Below are 19,138 nucleotides of genomic sequence, written 5' to 3' on the forward strand. Positions count from 1 at the left end.
ATTAGAATCCCCCTCCAGCGGCTTATTTAGGGCTGGATTTGGAGCGGGTTTAAAGGCCACCGCCCCCCGGGGGGCGCTCCATTGCACTTCTCTGAATTCAAATACGATGTCCTTGACACCTCTGTATCCTGTTCCCATTTTGCACTATTTTTGCTGCAGCAGCAACAGATGAGTAGCGAGGGGGGGTTGTGGGCTCCTTAAACCAGCTGTTAACCTGTGTGTCCCCCCCCCCTTTACTCCACAGAGTCGCTCCAGGCAAGAGGACCCAGAGCAAGCTCGACTGAAACAGAAAGCTAAGGAGGTAAGCTGCTGCGGAGATCATTACCCTTGACATTTCCCCGACTCCAGCGTATTAATTTTTCATGCCTCACTACATATGTAATGCCATTTAAAGTCGGACTTAAAAAAGTTTGAAGAATTATTTGCGCCGATTGATGCCCATGTGTGGAAAATGATTTTCTGTGCACTAAAGACACCCTCCTCTTCCTCCACCCCCCTTCTTTTCCTTTTATTCATCTATTTCAGCCTCTTCATCTTGCACCAGTTTTGATTTTTGACATCCTTGAACCCCTCTTCTGATAGATGGGCTATCAGGGGAAGGATATGCAGTCATAATTGTAGTCACTTTTGTAGGTTTATTCTGTATTCATTTCCAAATCTCAATCCTTCTTTAAATTATGATATTTGATAATGCGATTTTGTCGTTGTCGCAAAACTTATTATCGTACTCATCACGGTGTAGGTCAAAACATGGTGAAAAAACCCAACATTTTCTTTTTATTTCTTTTTGGAAAGAGTCAAATTGCAGCAATAGTTAAATAGTGAATGACAGTTTCAGATGTACCAGTCCATGCTTTATATTAACTTCTGCTACAAGAGAGTTATTTCCTTCTTCAAGTAATAGGCCAAGGCATAACACGTAGCGTTACAAATTGGGAAATGTTTTACTGATGTAAAGCAGTACGTTGCTATATCCTCCTCATTTTAAGTGCAGGTCTTGTATATGGTAAAATTCCCAGTGGACCCCGGAAAGTAGACCACTCTTCTTTTCAGTGGTTGGTTAATGTTGTTTACGCAAACGATATACTTCTGTTACAGCGGAAGTTTGCATTTGTTTTTTTTCTTTGTTTACTCCAGAATAACTTCACTAGGTGTTTTCAGTCCATGGCTCACTAACAAGGATCAAGAGGATTGCGTGGAGCTTCCATAGAGTAGTCTGAGTATGCAGGAGGATAAAACAAGCACCATTCACCTGTTGTTGTTGTTGTTGATGTAGAACTTAAGGAGCAGACGTGGTTTCTTCTAAGACACTTGTTCTTTTTAAAAAAGCCTTTCATTCATCCAGGTAAAGTTTACTGAGCACGTATGCACTTTTCTCACTAACCCCTAATTTATTCTTATACAGTTCTACAATTTTCCACCTGACAGCTTCCCAGTGCAACCACTGTCTTTTAATGTTGGCCACTCAGCCATTTATATTTAGGGGTAACTGCAAATGCCTTGCTCCAGGGCAACTCAGTGTTGTTGTCTGGCCAAAGAATTAAATTTTTAGGTTTTTCTTAGCGAGTCTGTGGTGTTGAACTTGTGACCATCAAGTGACAAGTGGACTTCTGTTACCTCTGGCTACTGGCAGCGCTCTGTCTTTTTTCTGCGTCTCTCCTGGACATTTCTTTCTAGCAACATTGAGCCCTGCTGCAGTTTAGAACATTCACTCTAGATCTCAGCCTACCCATAAGCCCCACATATGCAAATGAAGCAGCGTAATAGGCAGCGCGATAGGTTTGCCCCAGGGGCCATGTGATCAAAGTGGATCTCCTCCCTGTTAAGTGGCAGTCCGCTCGTCATCTGGATACGGCCAGATTAGTGCCTCGTGAGGAGACGCCGGGTGCACGTATGCACATTTTCATTTGGAATTTTAAGAAGGTGGTTTGGAAATTGTTACTTTATGTAATGCTTTATCCCGAGAGACGAGGAAGACTCCCAGCCCCCCAACTACACACACACACTTCACCCCTCTTCTACCTCCCTCACCTCTTTCTCTTTTGCTTAATGGCCGTCGTTTCTCAGCCCCCGTGCCTCTCCGGTTTTTATCACCTGAGCTGGCTGTTGGTGTCACTGCAGAGTCTGTCGGCAGCTCACACATCTGTGCAAATTTCATCAGGATAATGAGCCTGAGCTACTCTTCCAGGCGATGGGCATAGGAGCCAGCCTCTCTTTAAGCCCGTCTCCCTGCTCACGCACACACACGCACACTAAACAACCACCACCACCAAACAATCATCATTTTGGAGAGATGGAATTACAACTTGTTATGTACTTTAGTTTAACCAAGTGTTGGCGTGTAAATTGAGCTGGCACATGATTTGTTTTTAAAAAGGCAGGCGCTGTGTGTTGTGAAACTACTGCTGCAAACCTGAGTCCAGTGACCAGGTATAAACCCATGATCAACAAATAAATATGGTATAGTATGAATGGTCAAGCTCAAGTTGAATGTCAAGCCGTCAATTAGATTAGAACGTACACCAAAATTGCAAAAGGGCTTTACAATCTGTAAACATGCAAACCTACTTTCTTAGACCCTTTATTTAGAGTAAAAACTCCACAAGAAAATGGGAGAAACCTCAGGAAGAGCAACAGAGAAGGGAGCCCTCTACCAACGTGTATCTAGGATCCTTTGTCACACCCAGGTTGTAGTAGGTGAAAGTGTTTTTGTCTGACAAAGTGATTTCACTTGCACCTTGTAGATCCACACAGGCCACATAGCAGGTGCGTCAATGGCTACAGTTAACTAGCATTGCTCACAGTTTCTGCTTAACCCTGATGGCATCACAGAAGTATTAGTTCTCACCTTTTCACAGTCCATAAATGCTAACATGGTGGCAATAAAGGCAGATTAGTGAAAAATACAAAATAAAAGATTTAGATTAGATTAAACCTCACAATCTAAACTGTGTTGTTGTGAATCCACCATCGTCCTACATGGATTCCTGAGCCTGTTGTCCAGTCTGTACATCTAACACTTAAACTCTGAAAATATCTTGACCACCACTGGCCACACTGCCATGTATTTGGCGTTCATGTTCCTCAGAGGATAAATCATGATGCTTTTGTAATTCTTTGATATTTCCTTTAGCGCTACTATCAGGCCAAAAGGTTCATTTGTAAACAAGGAATATCAGGAGCTAATTGGCAGATTGCCATGACATTCACTGAGCACATTCATGCTCCCCAGCAGATCAAACCCTTCTATTGTGGAAAATCCACAATAGGGGGCTTGTGCTACCCTCAGGCCAAAACTCTGGACACAGCATATCTCACAATATTACAGGCAAATTAAGTTGCCATGAACTTTAAAGCAGATTTATGCTCCCAAGGGGATAACACATTTGTTTTTAATGATTCCTGTAGACATGGTCTCAGGATAAAGTACAACACTAGGCCCAAAAATACCAAAATCAATGGTACTATAGTTTTGTATTGAGGGGTAATGACCATTCTAGGCTAGGTATTACTGGCAGGGCTTTGGGATTTTGGTCTTGTACATTTATGTAGCTGGGCCTCTAATTGTGTATTTGCATCAGCAACCTAACCCACAACCATGTCACCAGGAGAGCAGGCTGTTCAGACAGAGTTTTTGCATGAGAGGGAGGCAAAGCGGTCTAGCGCTTCTGTTTCCTCCATTCACTACCATTTGGCCGAAAGGTCAGATGGGCTATTTCAGAAATGCCCCCAGTGAAAATCAATGGGCAAATCGTGGAGCTCAGTTCCTGTTTGTTGTTGTTGTTGGTGGTGGGTCTGTGTGCTCTGTCTGTTCCATCACTGAGGCAGGAGGCCAGGCAATGCCTAGTCATTGAGAGTGAGAGAATGAGAGAGAGAGAGAGAAAGGAAAGGAGACAGAGAGACAGAGACAAAGAGACGGAGAGCAAAGGAGACTTGGGGGGGAGAAAGAGAGGGGAGGCAGAGAGAGATAGAGAGGGAGTTAAGGCCAGTAGAGATACATCACGATGTCAGACACACAGACACACTGCAGCCACAGATTCATCATCGCAACCGCGTCTGCAGGCACAACTGGACACAGGAAACGAGTGAACTGGAGAAGAGGAGTGGAGCAAGGACAGGCGAAGAGAGACGAGGGAAGAGGGGAAAGACAAATTGGCTACCACAGCTGGCCAAAATCTGGCCAAAAGCTCCTGTTAGGACCTGTTCAGCTGCTAAAGCAAACCATGTTATGCCAAGAACACACATATTTCCACTGTATAGCATTGTTAAAATGAGTTGGTTAAGGATCCAACCATCGTAAACTATTGCTCTTTTTCCAATTGTTCCTCACAGCAAGACTCCACTTATAGCTTAGAGTGATTCCAAGGGACTTGAAACTTAGAGATGACCAATAGGAATCTCAAAGGTTTTTGTTTGAATAATTTTCCTGAAATATTTTTCTTCTTCAGGCATTCAGAAATTTTCTTTGCCCATTTTGATGCACCAGCATTGCTTGAAATGTCTTGAACCTCTACTGAATTAATTCCTCCCTAACTCAACTTTGAACCTCCTGCAGTTATACAACCTACTACACATCCTTTGCTTTACTAAAGAATATATGTCAGAATCTATGAGTTGTATTAGATTAATACCCATGTGATCAATGAATACCATGGTCAGATTTAGCATATTTTGCCTCATTACCCACATAATAAAGAACTGTTCACAATAATGTTATGCATGTTATTTAGATCACAGGCCTCTGCTCTGCCAGTATGCACCAAGCTTTAATACACACATATATGTTTCTTGATTGGCCTGGCATCCTCCACAAGTGGTCAGGTCATGGGGAGACTGGAATCCACCCACACTGAAAGCTCCACCAGCCAGAGCCTCATACTTCTCCACAGAGGGGAGGCTCTTGTGTGTTAGAGGACAATGTAGCAGCCCCTTAGTTTTTATTAGGCCAGTTATATCTCGGAGTTCATAGGCTCTCATCCTCTGGCCCTCCACAAACTGCTCTCCTCAAAGAGGCACTCTCCCCCAGTAGGCAGGCCCCAGGGCAAAAAGCCTGCTACCCTCCTCCACGTTCTCTCCCTTTCTGTGCTGACTTTCAAAGAGAATTCCTGCTGTTTTGTGCGTCCCAATTCATAGTTGTTATATTTGTGTCTTCTGGCCTCACAGATGCACAGTACCTTAATATGAATAGAGCAGCAGCATTCATGGTCAGCTCGTGGCGTGAGTAGACGAACATTATGCTCAAGTGGAAAGATCATGTGTTTTTAAACCTGTTTCTTTTTTTAATAATTAGGTAATCATTAGTTTAGCAGGTGTCCTTTTATTTAATATAATTTTAAATGGATTTCTATATGTTTTGAGAGATCTGACAAGGGGTTGATGTGGATAATTTAATTACCACATAAGAAAGGTCTGTTTTGTAGGTCCTAAAGATGTGCGGGCTACTAAACAGTACGCTAACCCTATTTTTATTTGTTGCTTTGTTGTCGGTAGTCTCAACTTCAGTTTTTTTTCTTCACCTCAAGACATATTACAAGAAAAAAAGAAGCAGGCTTTAAAAGTACCTTTGGTGTTCCTGTGTGTTTTCGAATATTACAAAGTGCTGTAATGAGAAGGAAAACAACAAAAAAAGGAGATTTTTTTTTTTGCCTCAGAGGGAGATAGCGACTCGTCTCCTTGCTGTACAAGCCTGTAGGTTCACTTTTCTCTTTGTGCGCCAGAGCACTCCTTGGGACTCAAGCGACAGGGGAATTGGGCATGCTGAGCTACGCTGGTGGCGAGGTGCCAGCCTCCTGTGCCTGGGATATAAGTGAGAGGGAGGCAGGAGGCAGGACACGTTTCAATTAGGCAGCAAACACTGCACACAGAGGATGGGAGGGGAGAAGAAAAACACCTCACCCTCACCAGCTAACTTCTCCCTTCTGACCTCTCCCAAAAACACACTTCCCCGAACCGCCCTGCCCCACCTTTTCTCCTCTTTTCCATTTAAAATCGGAGGTGTCACTTTTGTGGAATTCATATGGGAAGGACAGTACCGGGGGTCTTTGTGAGGTGATGCTAAGTGTGCCAGCTCGGCCTGCATGTTTCCATTAGATTGTCATGTTGGCTAATTAGAGAGCGGCAGCATGATTCACCTTGTTAATTAGGAGGACTTGCACACCATGTGCCTGGGGGCAGTGTGGGGAAGAGGAGCCCAGCCTCAGAGCCTGCTAGTCGCCTGCTGCCTATGAAGATTCCCCTTCTCATCTACCTTCCTTTCACTCCTTTTTTTTTTGATTTGGAAATGAATAAATCATTGACATCGTCCTCTCTCCGAGTGTGAATATCTGAGTTCTCATCTTTTCCTGGATGCAAATTAGGCGTGATCAATAGAAGGTGACGAGCGGCGAATCTAAATGTTAAAAAAAAGAGAGAGACAGGGAGAGAGAAGACTGCTAGACGAAGCACGCCAGCATAGAATGAGACAAAGCGAGAGAACATTTAAAGTAGGAAATTTTCCCTTAGATAAGCACTATTTTTAATGATCACCACTCTCCTCTCGACGCTCCGGTGTGTAACACTGTCAGAATCTGCTTAACACTGATTTCTGGCTCCTTCATTAAACACTTTTCTTTGGCAAAATGTGCAGCGCAAATGTTATTGTTTATTAAAATAATACGTACTCCGAAGTAAAGGCACCAAGTCTGTTAGACACATTCAATTTATCCACATATTTCACACAGTCTCCTTCTACATGGTTTAATTCCTGCAAATAAGTTGTAGATGAGGAACCGTAGGGTCATGATAGTGACACTCACATAATGACCTTACCTCCAGGGACGGCTGAGGGCTCTGAATAATTGGTCCTTGGCCCTGGAAACACTTCTGACATACTCAGCTTCAGAGGAAATGGAACACTCTAAGCCAAGACTATTAGCTCATGCATGTATTTTGAATTCATCTCCATAGGTAAAATAATATAATCACAAACAGATTTTCTGGAATATTTAAGAAGCCTATGTGTGTTGAAAAAGATGATGAAACTGAATTTCAAAGCATTTTTTATACACTTTTTCAGTCTCAACTGATTTAATATAATCTGTTATTCAAGAAGATGGGTATGCAATTCTGCAACACAAATTGTTTGTCTGATAAATATATCAGAATGTATATTCAACACTGAATACAATACAGTGCAACTTTATACCTTTAAGGCCAATTAGACATGACAGCTCACACTGCAGCAGATAATACCATGCACACGTTAGATTCTATTTTCATATATATGTTCAATATTTTCTCTGGAGAAAAGCTACCATATGTAATTATTGACGACATTGTTGATGAAATCCTACATGCCTATATCCAGTTTTAACACAAAGACTTGGCTACATTAGCAGTTTGAGGCTGAACTCGTCTCTTTGTAGTGTCTGAGTGCAGATGGAGAAGTTAAACCTGATTGGTTACTGCAAATGGCCCTTCTCCCTGCAGCAAACTAACTGCCAGGCACTTCACATGAAGAAAGGCCTCAAGATGCAGCTCGCAGATGTTCATGTAATGTTGGCCATGTGGGTGTCAGGTGAATGAGATCCATGGATTACAGACATGCATAAAACGAATATGTAAAATGTCAACACACTCTCATGTGAAGTAGTAGGAAGCTCACACACAGGAAGGTGCACTGTTTCAGATTGCAGGCACTTGGAAATGGTATTTGAAACACAAAATAGTTATTTGTAATTCATTTTTGTGGAAGTTGAAAAACATATCTTCCCTTTCACCTGACAAATTCCACTGGGCCTCGAATTCATGAAACAGTTGTACGCGCAGATTTGATCCTAACTCGTGTGTACACACTAACTTAAGAACTTTTTTGAGCTGAATCAATATTATTTTGTTATGCAGTGCACAAATGTATTTTGCATCGGCATAGCTTTGGGGGCCTACATTTTTTATCTGCTCGTCTACCCCATGACAGTGCCGACAAACGTGCGAACATGTCTGCCTATGCACACACCCAGTGTAACATTAATAGAACCATCCCTTTATGCATGATGTTTTTGATATAAGCTAGGTGGTGTTTTTTTGTTTTATTATTTTTTGAGCGGTTTTGTCTTAACTTGCTAGAGATAGAGAAGTGATAGTAAATCAGGGGAGGCAACATGCAATAATAATGATCCTGGCTGTACTTGAACTGACGTTATGATTACAATCAGGCTAGCTTTACACGACAACATCTGGAAACACAATCCGCAAAAGGTTTGCGTTGGCGTTCCCACTTTTTATTTCGCCATTTAGACGGATGCCGTCTTTGGGTGGAAATCTGCCATGGCACCGGTGACGCAAAAGTGTGTGAAATTTGATGTAGTATGCATGCCAGGTGCTAGGTGGCTACTAGTGAAGCACTGCCATACAACAAACACCAAGAAGCGCGCGCATGGCCGTTGAAACCTTCCCTTCTACTCTCTCCGTAGTAGCCGCCCAAAGATAGGCCGAAAATCTTCTCTGTTCTGGATATGTCTGTACTTACTCGGCTTATTTGCTGAAAGGACTCCTGGATAGCATATCAAAGCAGCCTAACGGCAACTTGAATGTCCGACTGATGGATTATAATCCGACATGTTTTGTGTTGTTGTTTGGCTTGTACCTGCACATGGCTATGACGTCAACGCCGTATGCGCAGGAATAGCCAGCGTGAGCTGCTCAGAGCACACTTTTGCGTTTTCAACCCTTTAGGACGGGGACGCCGACGGTGGAGCGTACTTTAAGATTTCCACTCTGGAGGGTGGGTATATTTTTTGCAGTTATTTAAGCCCAAAACGCTGGTCGGCCGTCTAAACGAAAGGCACATCTGATATAAAATATTTTGTCGGTTTCACCCGGGAGCGTTGTCGTGTAAAGCCGGCCTCAGACTAACATACTTTACAGTAAATAATAGAAAGAAGTTTGACAGCCACCTGACATTGATGGGTGTTCTGGTCGTAAATCAGGCTACTGATTTTTATCTTTCACATGTGAAGTTTTTAGTTGAATGAGTGCCAGTCACATCCTCCAAGCCTTTCTCTTACACTTTTGACACTGAATATCATTATTATTGGTGTTAATTTAACACTGTGCTCCACAGAGAATACCAGTAAAGTTAGTTTGATGCTGAATATTTACCTGTGTATTAAAGAGATGTTGTGATACTTGTGATACATTTACATTGCAGTACTGTGTTTGAATACATTTTTATCTACCTATACGCCATTACACAGCAGCAGAAAGGACAAAGTTCAGTGCAGCAGATACTCAGCAGTCAGGTGACCGTCTACAGTGCATTGACCGCACTTTCTAGTGCTATGTATACAGTATAGCCATGTTTCCAGTGCAGGAACTTTCCCCAGGGATTAGGAACCTTTGGAGGAACTCTGCATTTCCACCGCAGGGACCAAGGTCTAAATTAAGTTCCAGGGACATTATTTTACCTTCCTAAAAGTCCCTGCTTGGGGGTACTACTTTACAAAAGTACAGGATTTTTTTTAAATCTGCAGCCCCAGACTAGTTTGTTTTATGTCCATTGTGCCTTGACACATCGACATGGAGTTACAAAAGAAAGCATTCAACCGATGGAACGATGACAATGTTTAGTACGTATTAAAAAAGCAGTCACTTTTTCTTACAGAAGGAATGTGCTGAAGGAACCTTTTAGTTCCTTGAAAAGTAGTTCCTGGGACTAAAAGTTGCGGGTAGTTTGGGTGGAAATACGGCTTATGTCTCCTGAGTAGCCTCCCTGTAGCATTGACCATACCCAGACTTTCATTTTGAAAGTTTTTAGTTAATTTAGATGCTTACCATTATAACCTTCAATATAGCTCAGGCTATAGGCAGCAGTACAAAGGTTAGAGCCATCATAAGAGATATGATTCTGGCTGGAGCCACCTACCCTTGTTTAAAATGTATGCCCTCTACCAAGGCTCTTTGGGAAAAAGAAGTATTCCCCAAAAGTGGCATATGTTATGTCTATATACTGAGAAGCTCTCTGCTGTGTTCTGTTGGACCCATGGTCTGGCTTTTATACTGTGCTCTTTGCAGGGCAGACAGCCCTTTAGCTTCCTTCACAGCCCCGTAGCTGCTTGTGACGTCAAGCAGAGCGTGTTCTGCTCTACCAAGGACATCTGTCTGTAAGCGTCTGGGGGGCCGCAAGCGGCCCCTTAGGCCAGGAGGAGGGAGGAAGGGAGGGCAGGAGGATGGAGAGAAAAGTCTTTGTTAAAAACAGCAGAAAAGGAGAAAAGCAGGTCGGCCATCATGGCTCCTGCAGCTCATCCCCCTACCCTCTTCACTCCGAGTGTATCAGAACGCTTGAAGGTTTTTGCAGTATTTTGGACATTTTTGCGTCATAAGGAAACATACTGCTCATTCTTCTTGCTAGCTTGAAGTTGGACAAGATATGGGAAACAGTTAACTAACAAAGCAATAAGCGATAAATGGATGTGATTATTTTTTTGTTGCACACTTTCTACATTAAATGTATTTGTAAAAATGTAAATAACTATAAAACTAAAACAGGTAATAGAGTGTGAAGTGTCAGATTATATCCAGACTACCTAAATCCACAAAAAAAGAGATGGATGTATTTTGAAATACTTTATTTGAATGCAGGGAACATAATTTGCTTTTGCGAAAGGGTCAGAATCAATTCAGTGAACAAGGCAAAGACAAACATTAGTAATAAAAACATTACTAATGTTGTATAACAGTATTTAGCTTTCATTTTACCCTTTTAGTTTGTTAACTCCAGCTCTACTGACTCAACTGCTGTGTGTTAAACCCATGAACCCGCCGTCTACACTGCTGATAAATATTAACTTCCACTGCCCTCAAACTAGAGGTCTTACTCTTATTTAAATATGATTTTGGAAGAATCTCCCAGGACACAACCCCATGACACGAATAATCTGATGAATATATGTAATTCGATATCCAGGGCCTGGATTTTTCAAGCATATCAAGAATATTTAATTCAGAGTCATTGCAGGAAAAGAGATTGTGGGTTATTTCATGTTATATATTTTAATCGTCATAACAAATTTGGAGATGTTATTTATTCTCATAGGAGAGCTTTTACTTATTAGAGAGTGTATTTTTAGCTGTAATCAAACTTTCAGCACAGTTTATGGGTAATCCTGAGAGCCTTGATGAATACAGGCCCTGACCTGATTGATATTCGATTCAGAACTTCAGTGTTTGTACTTGCATATTGCTCCATCAGAGTGTTAACTGATGCGCTTTTAGCAGGGCACTCAACATCTGTAAGAGAGCTGTGTGCAACTGCCACAAGTGTTTCTGCGGAAATGTACATTTTTGTGTTGGTGTACACTTCCCATTTCCCTACACTGAACATAACATCATCATCTGACATTGTGCTTTTTGCATCAAAACCTTTTTCTAACAAACCTGTAAGATTGATTCTTTTGGGTATCTTGAAAATGTTCTACATCTCCTGACCTTTGCTAATAATTTGACTTTACAAGTTCCAGTTCCCTGCTTTAAAAGGGCATACAGGCAGACTGGAAGCACTGGTATTTACGTGACTTTGGAACAGCAGATATTTATGCGGTACCATTGATCGGACCTGGCAAATGTATGCATCGTGCCAGCTGGTTGTTCTTCCAGTCTGGGATGAATCTCTGTAGTGACCTTTGCAGTTTTGGGTGGTGATTGTACCTATGGCTTAACATTTGTGACAGCGTAGGGAGAGAGAGATTCTTGTACTTGTAGGTCACAGTTTGGATTTCCTTTGCTGACACTGCAAAATAATTTAATATAACAACAGTACCAAACTGTAAAATCATGATGGGTTCCATAACAGAGAAACAGCTTGTAGAAACTCACTAAAAGAGATTGATGGCATTCTTAACAGGATAACTGCTTAACACCAAAACATAATATACAGAGTTAATAGTGATCAGAGAATGGTACCAACACCTCAAAACCCTGTACAGTTCAGGACAGTTTATGTTCTGAAGGCAACATTCTTCCATATCCACATTACTGTATAGCTACTGCTACTACTTGATATAATGTGTTGTACACCTGTGTGTGTTTTAGATTAACATACTTTATATATATGTATGTTTGAATTAGATGGCAGTCGAATCCTTGGACTAAAACAAATCTATCAAATCCTGGCCCAACTCTGGCTTGTATCAGTTTGCAGTCATTAAAGGAAGGTAGGCTCGGCATAGTGGCACCAGATTGAAATCAGAAATCAGTCTCCCTGTGTCATGGCGGGCTCTTTATTGACGGGAAACGCAGACTGGAGGGTTGCAGATGGTAAAATGAAGTCTTCATTTATCATACAGTCATAAATCTGAAAATGCAGGCAGTTGCTGTGGGCGCTGGGAGCCCATGCCTGGTGCCAACTGCCAGGCGGAGATGCCGGCATCCTGGTGCCATCAGTGAGATAGCGGACCTCTCTCTCTCAATCTCTCTCCCTCTCTTCTGCTCTATTGCTCTCACCCAGCTCACTTTGCAGCGGGATTCTTTAAGGTCAGGCCTGGAGAGATTTGTGTGTTGTTTGTGGCAAAGCCTAATAAGGTTAGCATTGATAAACATTAATGCTACATTTGCCATGTGGACAAGGGCAATAATCATCTCGAGACGGTTTGCCTCATCCAGCCACGATCCCCAGTTTCTGACTCCACTATACCCTCTGTCTCTGTTTGCATAGTATTAAGAGCCAACTCCATGCCTGGAATCACTACATCACTTGTCAATACCATTGATAATAATTTGTATATTTGTATTACTACATTATATTAATTTTCACCACTATTCATTTTAAAAAATGGACAAATAAATGTGCTTGAGATATTCAGCTGGTTGGTACTGCTGCTATTATTTCCCCTACTTTGTGTTGTCAGCGTGTTTGAATCTTTCAACAGTTCCGCCGTGCTAAATGTGAAGTGGCAACACCCTAAAGGGCATGCTTTGCCATCGGGGTTTTAGGAAAAAATCAGAGGCAACTGCATGCACATTTTAGATCAGACTTTATACACCAAAGCAACCTTTTACAGAGCGCCATCTGAAAGTAACATGAAATTTTCCCCTGATCAGACAACATACATGCCTCACACAAACACCAGCGCCCAGCTAACACATGCTGAGAGATAACATAAAAGAACATGAAAGACATGAAAGCGCACATTGATTGTCCCTGTTCGCTTCAACCCAGGCCTCTCTCCCCCAGCGGGCAGGCACGCAGGCAAGCTGGTGGGTAGGCATTCCCTGTGCTGTGGCCAAGATTGATAGGCACGTGTGTGTGTGTGTGTTTGTGTGTGCGTACTGTGTTTGCATGTTGGAGGGAGTGCTGACACCCTCTGTGCCATGGCCCCAGGCCCTCACACATCCACCCAATAGAAATGGCAGCTCCCAGCAACGCTGGGTTCTCCCTCAGCCCTGCGGCTAGACATGACATTACCTTGGGCAGTGCCTCCCCACAACCTCCCCCTTATACATCACAAACTGCAAAAATCACAATGGGACCATGTGACTACGCACACACACTCGATCTTTGACAGTGGCTCTGTTAATGGCTGACAACAGGCTTCCATTTTGTTCAGCTCAGGAGAGCTTATACAATACATGGATGGACAGAGGAGGAAGAGGGATATCTTTGTCCTTTATATCCCTTTATTTTATTTTTTATGTTTGATCCTACTCTTCTCTCATTGCTCACCCAGTCTCACCAGTGCCCCGCTCTAATTTGTGACAGTTTGGTTGCAAATGCTCCTAAAATCTGAAGTTCAAATTCTGGGGTCACTTGTGTGGCCATTTTTGAGCCATTAAACAACAGCCAATTACTGTTGTTGCCACTGGTACCTCGCACATGGCGTACTAACATACTACAGCAATGCTTTACCACATCTAATCTTGGTATTGTCTTCTACAGATGCAACAACAGGAACTGGCCCAGATGAGGCAGCGAGATGCCAACCTTACAGCATTAGCCGCTATTGGACCCCGCAAAAAACGTAAAGTGGATTCACCAGGGACCACACCATCGGGGACAGAGGTAAGAACTAGACTCACTGAATGGCTATATTATAGTTTTCTTTGTCTTCCTGACAGTGGTCAGTGGGAACTTTTTATTTATTTCAGTTACACTGTATACTGTACAGGGAATTTATTCTAAATTAAATTAAATTAAATTATTCTACCTTTCCTGATACATAGCTGAGCAGAGTTCAGATTCAGTGCATTTGTGATGAGGAGGAGGTGATGATCGCTAACCAGCCTACTGATGATACTATAACAATAAACATAATGACAACCTACCTACCGGGCTTTTTACAAAGAATACTGTACTTTTTTGTGTAGACAGCTTCCAGTGGTAATTTTCATAGTCCTGTCATCCCCGACTGTGGTAAGTTCAAATATGGATGGTTGCTAGAAATGCAAAAAATGAGTCACTGAATATGTATCTGCAAGACAGTGAGTAAGAAATAATCCATAACTGCAGGTAAAGCAGTGAATTCCATTTTTTTTTTAATGCATGATATTCTCCTGAATCTGAGTAGCATGCTGTCTGAACTGTACTTGTGTCTATAGGTCAAAGTGTGTGGTAGTCAAACTCAACTCTTTCAAAAGTTTACTGACATTATTAACGTACAGTAAGTGCAGTGAGCGACCTTGCTCCTAGGACAATTAATCAATAATCATACAGTAGGATGTGGTATTGTAGTTAGAGATAATGCAAAATAATGGCTGCCCAATATACAGACAGTTTTTTGTTGAGTTGTTCCCCACTGTTCCCTGAGAATTTAGCATACTTTTGGTTTGGAAATTTTGTTTACCTTCTGCCTGTTTTATTTATCTGCCTAACAGCAGTGCATATCAGTATTCAACAGCACTCGTTACACCATATTTGCCCAATTCAGAAACAAGCTTAGTGCCTCAGTGTAGCCAGCAGTGGCTTTGTCATCGTGGCCATTTTTAACACCCAAACCAAACCAATGTAACACTGCTGATTTATAAAAAGAAATCAATTGTTTACTTTATATTATCTATACAGGCACAGCCTCTGTATGCGTCTGACCCATTTTGTCTGTCTGATAGAATAACACATCAGAGTCCACTCTTGGTACCCCCTTTCTACCAACAGGCTTATATTCAAATGTTAATTTTAATCCACACAGAAATTATTTTGGTAAACCAAAGTTTTTATAGTGCAGTAAAAACCAGACTTAATATTTTAAAAGTGAACACTTAATTTAAGTGCTTAATTGTTTCAAGTTATGTAATATATTTGAAATGAAGTCAAGATGTCAGAATTCATAAGAAGACATAAAAGAGGAGATTGGAAATAAAAATAAAACTCCCTGGGGGAGTATGACCCCAACCTCTCTAACAGTTTTCTCTTTGTCTGGTTCTTCAGCTGTCATGTAGAAAACACTGACAGTTTGACATATTATATGCTCTAATGTTAAATGAGGTGAACAGAATGTGAGAGGATAAAAATGGTGATAATATTTGTTCTCATTTTTTCTGTACTCTGCTATAGCAATAGTAAATAGATAAATAATTGGTTATTGGTTGATTTGCTGATTCTGTGTCAGTTGTTGTTGTTACATTTTTTCCATTTACATGTAATTGTAAATTGTGCCAATAGATTAGTAGGATTCTAGTAGGATTCAAGTTATTTTAAAAGCACATTGGAGAACAACATTTACTTAGCCGTGCCATGCACTACCCAATAAAAACACAAAGCCATAAGTCAAGACAAATGGCAAATCAATAAATTCAGAAGCTGAACAGTAGGCATGGGTTAAGAGCAATGTACTATACAGTAGGGGAAAAGCGTAATATACTGTACTGTAATTGAATCATCCACACAGCAACATTAGACTTGAGCATAACCAAAGAATAAAGAAAATAGCGGGGACCTGAGCTGCGTGATTTAGTGAGAATCCGGTTCCTGTTTGACATCTTTATTCCCACAGAATTGAGGGGATTGTGTGTATCCACAACTGGTGAGGGTGCTGTAAAGTGCAGTGGTGGGTTGGCGACACAGTGTGCAGCCCTCTGAACCATTGTTCTCATGTTTATTCATCTACGAAGTGGATGAAGATGAGCAAATCTGAAATCTCCGATTAGAGTCATGAGCCAATACCTTTCTGGAGGCACCAGGGAGTGGGTTTGTTTTGTGGACATGATTCTTTGTTGGTCTGGCTTCCCCCATGGCTTTAGTTTTGAAAACCACTGTGTTCTTAATACAACACATCCTCCTCATGCTTGACCTGTTAAGCATTAGCCAAGTTTAGGAATCTGTCTAATAACCCATTCTGCACAATTTAAGTTGGTGAACGTGACATATATGGTAGGAAATATGTGTGTATGTTACAGGGAGCATGGTGACATACTCCCATGTGACTTGCCTAGTCTGTTCTTAATTAAGCTGAACTGTGTTATTATAAAGAACTGTCTCCTGTTTGAGATTCTATAAGCAATGACTTGAGTATCGTATTTCTTCAGCATATGGTCATACATGAAGTCATGCACAGTTGCTGTACCAAGTCCCATTTTCCTCTAGGCAGAAGGGGAAACATTTAAATTCCACATATTCATCTGTAAATATGATGAATCTAAAATAGGTCTGAATTTTGAATGTCAATTGGTCATTTTAATAACCTGCTTATCGAGTTGCATCTTCACATCCTTCGCTTAGCAGCAATATGCTGCAGAGGAGCATAGTAATGCACCCGGTAAAAAAAGCATAAATAACAAAATAAAAGCATTACTTCTGGTCCTTGAGTGCAGTGCCAACCTCTTTCAGAATGTTTTACCCTGATGGGTATTAGCCCGCGACCTTCTGCTGCTTTAAAAAAAAAAAAAGCTGCTTTCTCAAACTGCTTTCCCAAATGCAGTTACACAACATAAACATGAATATACATTATGCTGGAGTTGTCTTTTTTTCCCTATTTTACTCGTCTCTTTTTTAATGTCCTGTTCATGTTTAATTAGAGGGGCATAATGAAGTGAAGTCACAGTGTGCCCCTCCTCTGGAGTGATTGCAGAGGGGGCGGAGGAGGAATCTTAACTTATTTTCACTTCGTTTTCACCTCCTCACATTTCTTCATTTCACATGGGCTGGAAGCGCCTGCAGCGTTCTCTTTCCCTTCTCCAGAGCAAAGTGAATGTGACTTTTCTAAGGGGGTCACAGGATGCCTGGAGGCCTGTGGGTGTTACTGGACTGTTGCCTGCTCTTAGCTTCACTGAGGGGCTTGTCATAGATTTCATCTCCACAGAAATGAGCCGGGGGGCCCTGGCCAGGAGCATGAGCAGCCAACGTTATGAAGGGCCCATGCTGATTATTTCCCTCTGACATCGCATCCTGAGCTTTCCGCATTAATCCCAGACAAAGGCAGCCCTTCAGTGCTGTGCCAGAGCTCAAATTGGGAGCCAGATAATGGCCTTGTTGAGATCCTGCTCTGTTCACCGAGAGGCAGAGCTCCTGTTGAAATCCTCTTCCTCAATATTCCTTTCCTCCTGCTTGTTCTTTTCCTCATCAGACCACCTTTTCACCATGTTCGGACTGTGACGGAATTTAGGTGACACAATTTCACTCCATTCCTCCCAACCAAACCCACCTCCCCCTCCCCTATACACCCACCTTTAATTTGATGGTGGTTTGGCCAGGCTTGGGCCTGTGCCTGGATGTGGATCGCCACAGGCTCTGAAACTGATAGCCAGTCAAGACTGGAGTGTCTGTCTCCAGCCTGATCTAGTCTGCAGGAGGGAACAAAGGAGGCCTTACAGGGCTCCGCAGGGTGGATTAGTTCCAAGGAGCCAATGGCTGGGGCTGCTGGCTGGCTGTGGCCCCAGCAGTGGGTCACTGCACAGGCAGGGGCCGCACAGGCACACACCCCCCAAACCCCCCTCCAGCTCAATAGTCCCCATCCTGCGGCCATAACCCTCCAATCAGCACACTGGCTTTTGAAGTTCAGCACAAAAGTCAAGGGTGAGCTACCTTGAAGAAGGCGGAGGGATGAGGTGCAGTGACAAAGGGCAGCTGAAGGAGGATGGAAATGTGGTGAAGGCTCAAATGCCCTCAAAACATTAGCTTGAAGCTGTGGACATGAATACTGTAATGTCTGATTAAAAAGTGTTGAGCTATTGAAAAAGGATATCTTAACTCCTAGTGCACCAAAAACTCATACATCTCTCTAGAAGATGTGCACAACATTGAAAGTACCTGTTAAAAGCTGATTTTTCTTTGGTTCTTTAAATGGATTAAGCATCTTCAGTTGTGCTGCAATTAAACAATATGTGATTTGGTAACAGCTTGTAGACAGTATACAAGCAGTATACCATGTCCCAGCTTTACAGCCACATCACTGTAGTTCTTTATTGTACAGGGAAGAGATAAAAACTGACCGCTCATTGAATTGGGATAGAGGACAGTCTGTCAAATAGAGCTTTATTCACAATGATTATTCCATCACACCCTCTATATTCTGTCCTTTCACACAGTTCACATTATTTGAACACTTTGCTGTTTCATTTCCCCCTCATTGATTTTTGTGTGTTATGATTTCCTCTCTTCCCATTTGGTGCATCTTGACTAAACTGCGTGGCTTCTGTGTTGCTAGCTTATGAAAGACAGATAGAGACTCCTCAGTACATCTAAGGTTAGCATGAAAGGTTCTGCGATGTGAAATGTGCCTCAGCGCACAATGTCCCGCAGTGTAAAACATGCTCAGAGCTTTGAAACATCCTTGACACATTTACGAGCTCGTAGTTATCATCCTGCCACTGAGGCCATTTATCACATCAAAGGAAGAGCTTTGTTTGTTGACGTAAAAAGCGACAATGGCAGCTAAATTGCCTCGGTTTGTACAGCCACACTGCCTTTCTCGTATCTGTCTCGTCCAGGCGCAATGCAAGGGACAAAGGTAGGCGAGCGATTTAATAGTGAGCACAGTCTATTTTTCCATTTGAATTCATTTCACCTTCTTTCTTTGAGGCTGTAGATCAGAAAGAAGGAGTGAGGCAATAGAGTGAGAGGCATGGGGAGAGAGGGGGAAAAGCACAAGGAAAACTGATGCCCTTTCCTCCAGCTAAATTAACAGGAATCACGTGGAAAACAATCTGAGTCTCCAATGAAGGAGGGGGGGGGGGG

At 42.2% G+C, this 19,138-nt stretch overlaps 1 protein-coding gene across 2 annotated transcripts in view; it reads left to right on the forward strand.

Moving 5' to 3' along the window:
• LOC118321071 (transcription initiation factor TFIID subunit 4) overlaps positions 1–19,138 on the forward strand; it is an 80,223-nt gene that overhangs the window by 41,920 nt on the left and 19,165 nt on the right. For both annotated transcript variants that reach the window (XM_035652258.1, XM_035652259.1), the window contains 2 exons: positions 245–301; positions 13,910–14,032. In XM_035652258.1, coding sequence (XP_035508151.1) covers positions 245–301; positions 13,910–14,032 — 180 coding nt within the window. The remainder of the gene's footprint in view (positions 1–244; positions 302–13,909; positions 14,033–19,138) is intronic.

The sequence above is a fragment of the Morone saxatilis genome, unplaced genomic scaffold (genome assembly GCF_004916995.1).
Source record: "Morone saxatilis isolate NCDOM2014 unplaced genomic scaffold, NCSU_SB_2.0 Contig11, whole genome shotgun sequence".
In the NCBI taxonomy this organism is placed as follows: Eukaryota; Metazoa; Chordata; class Actinopteri; family Moronidae; genus Morone; species Morone saxatilis.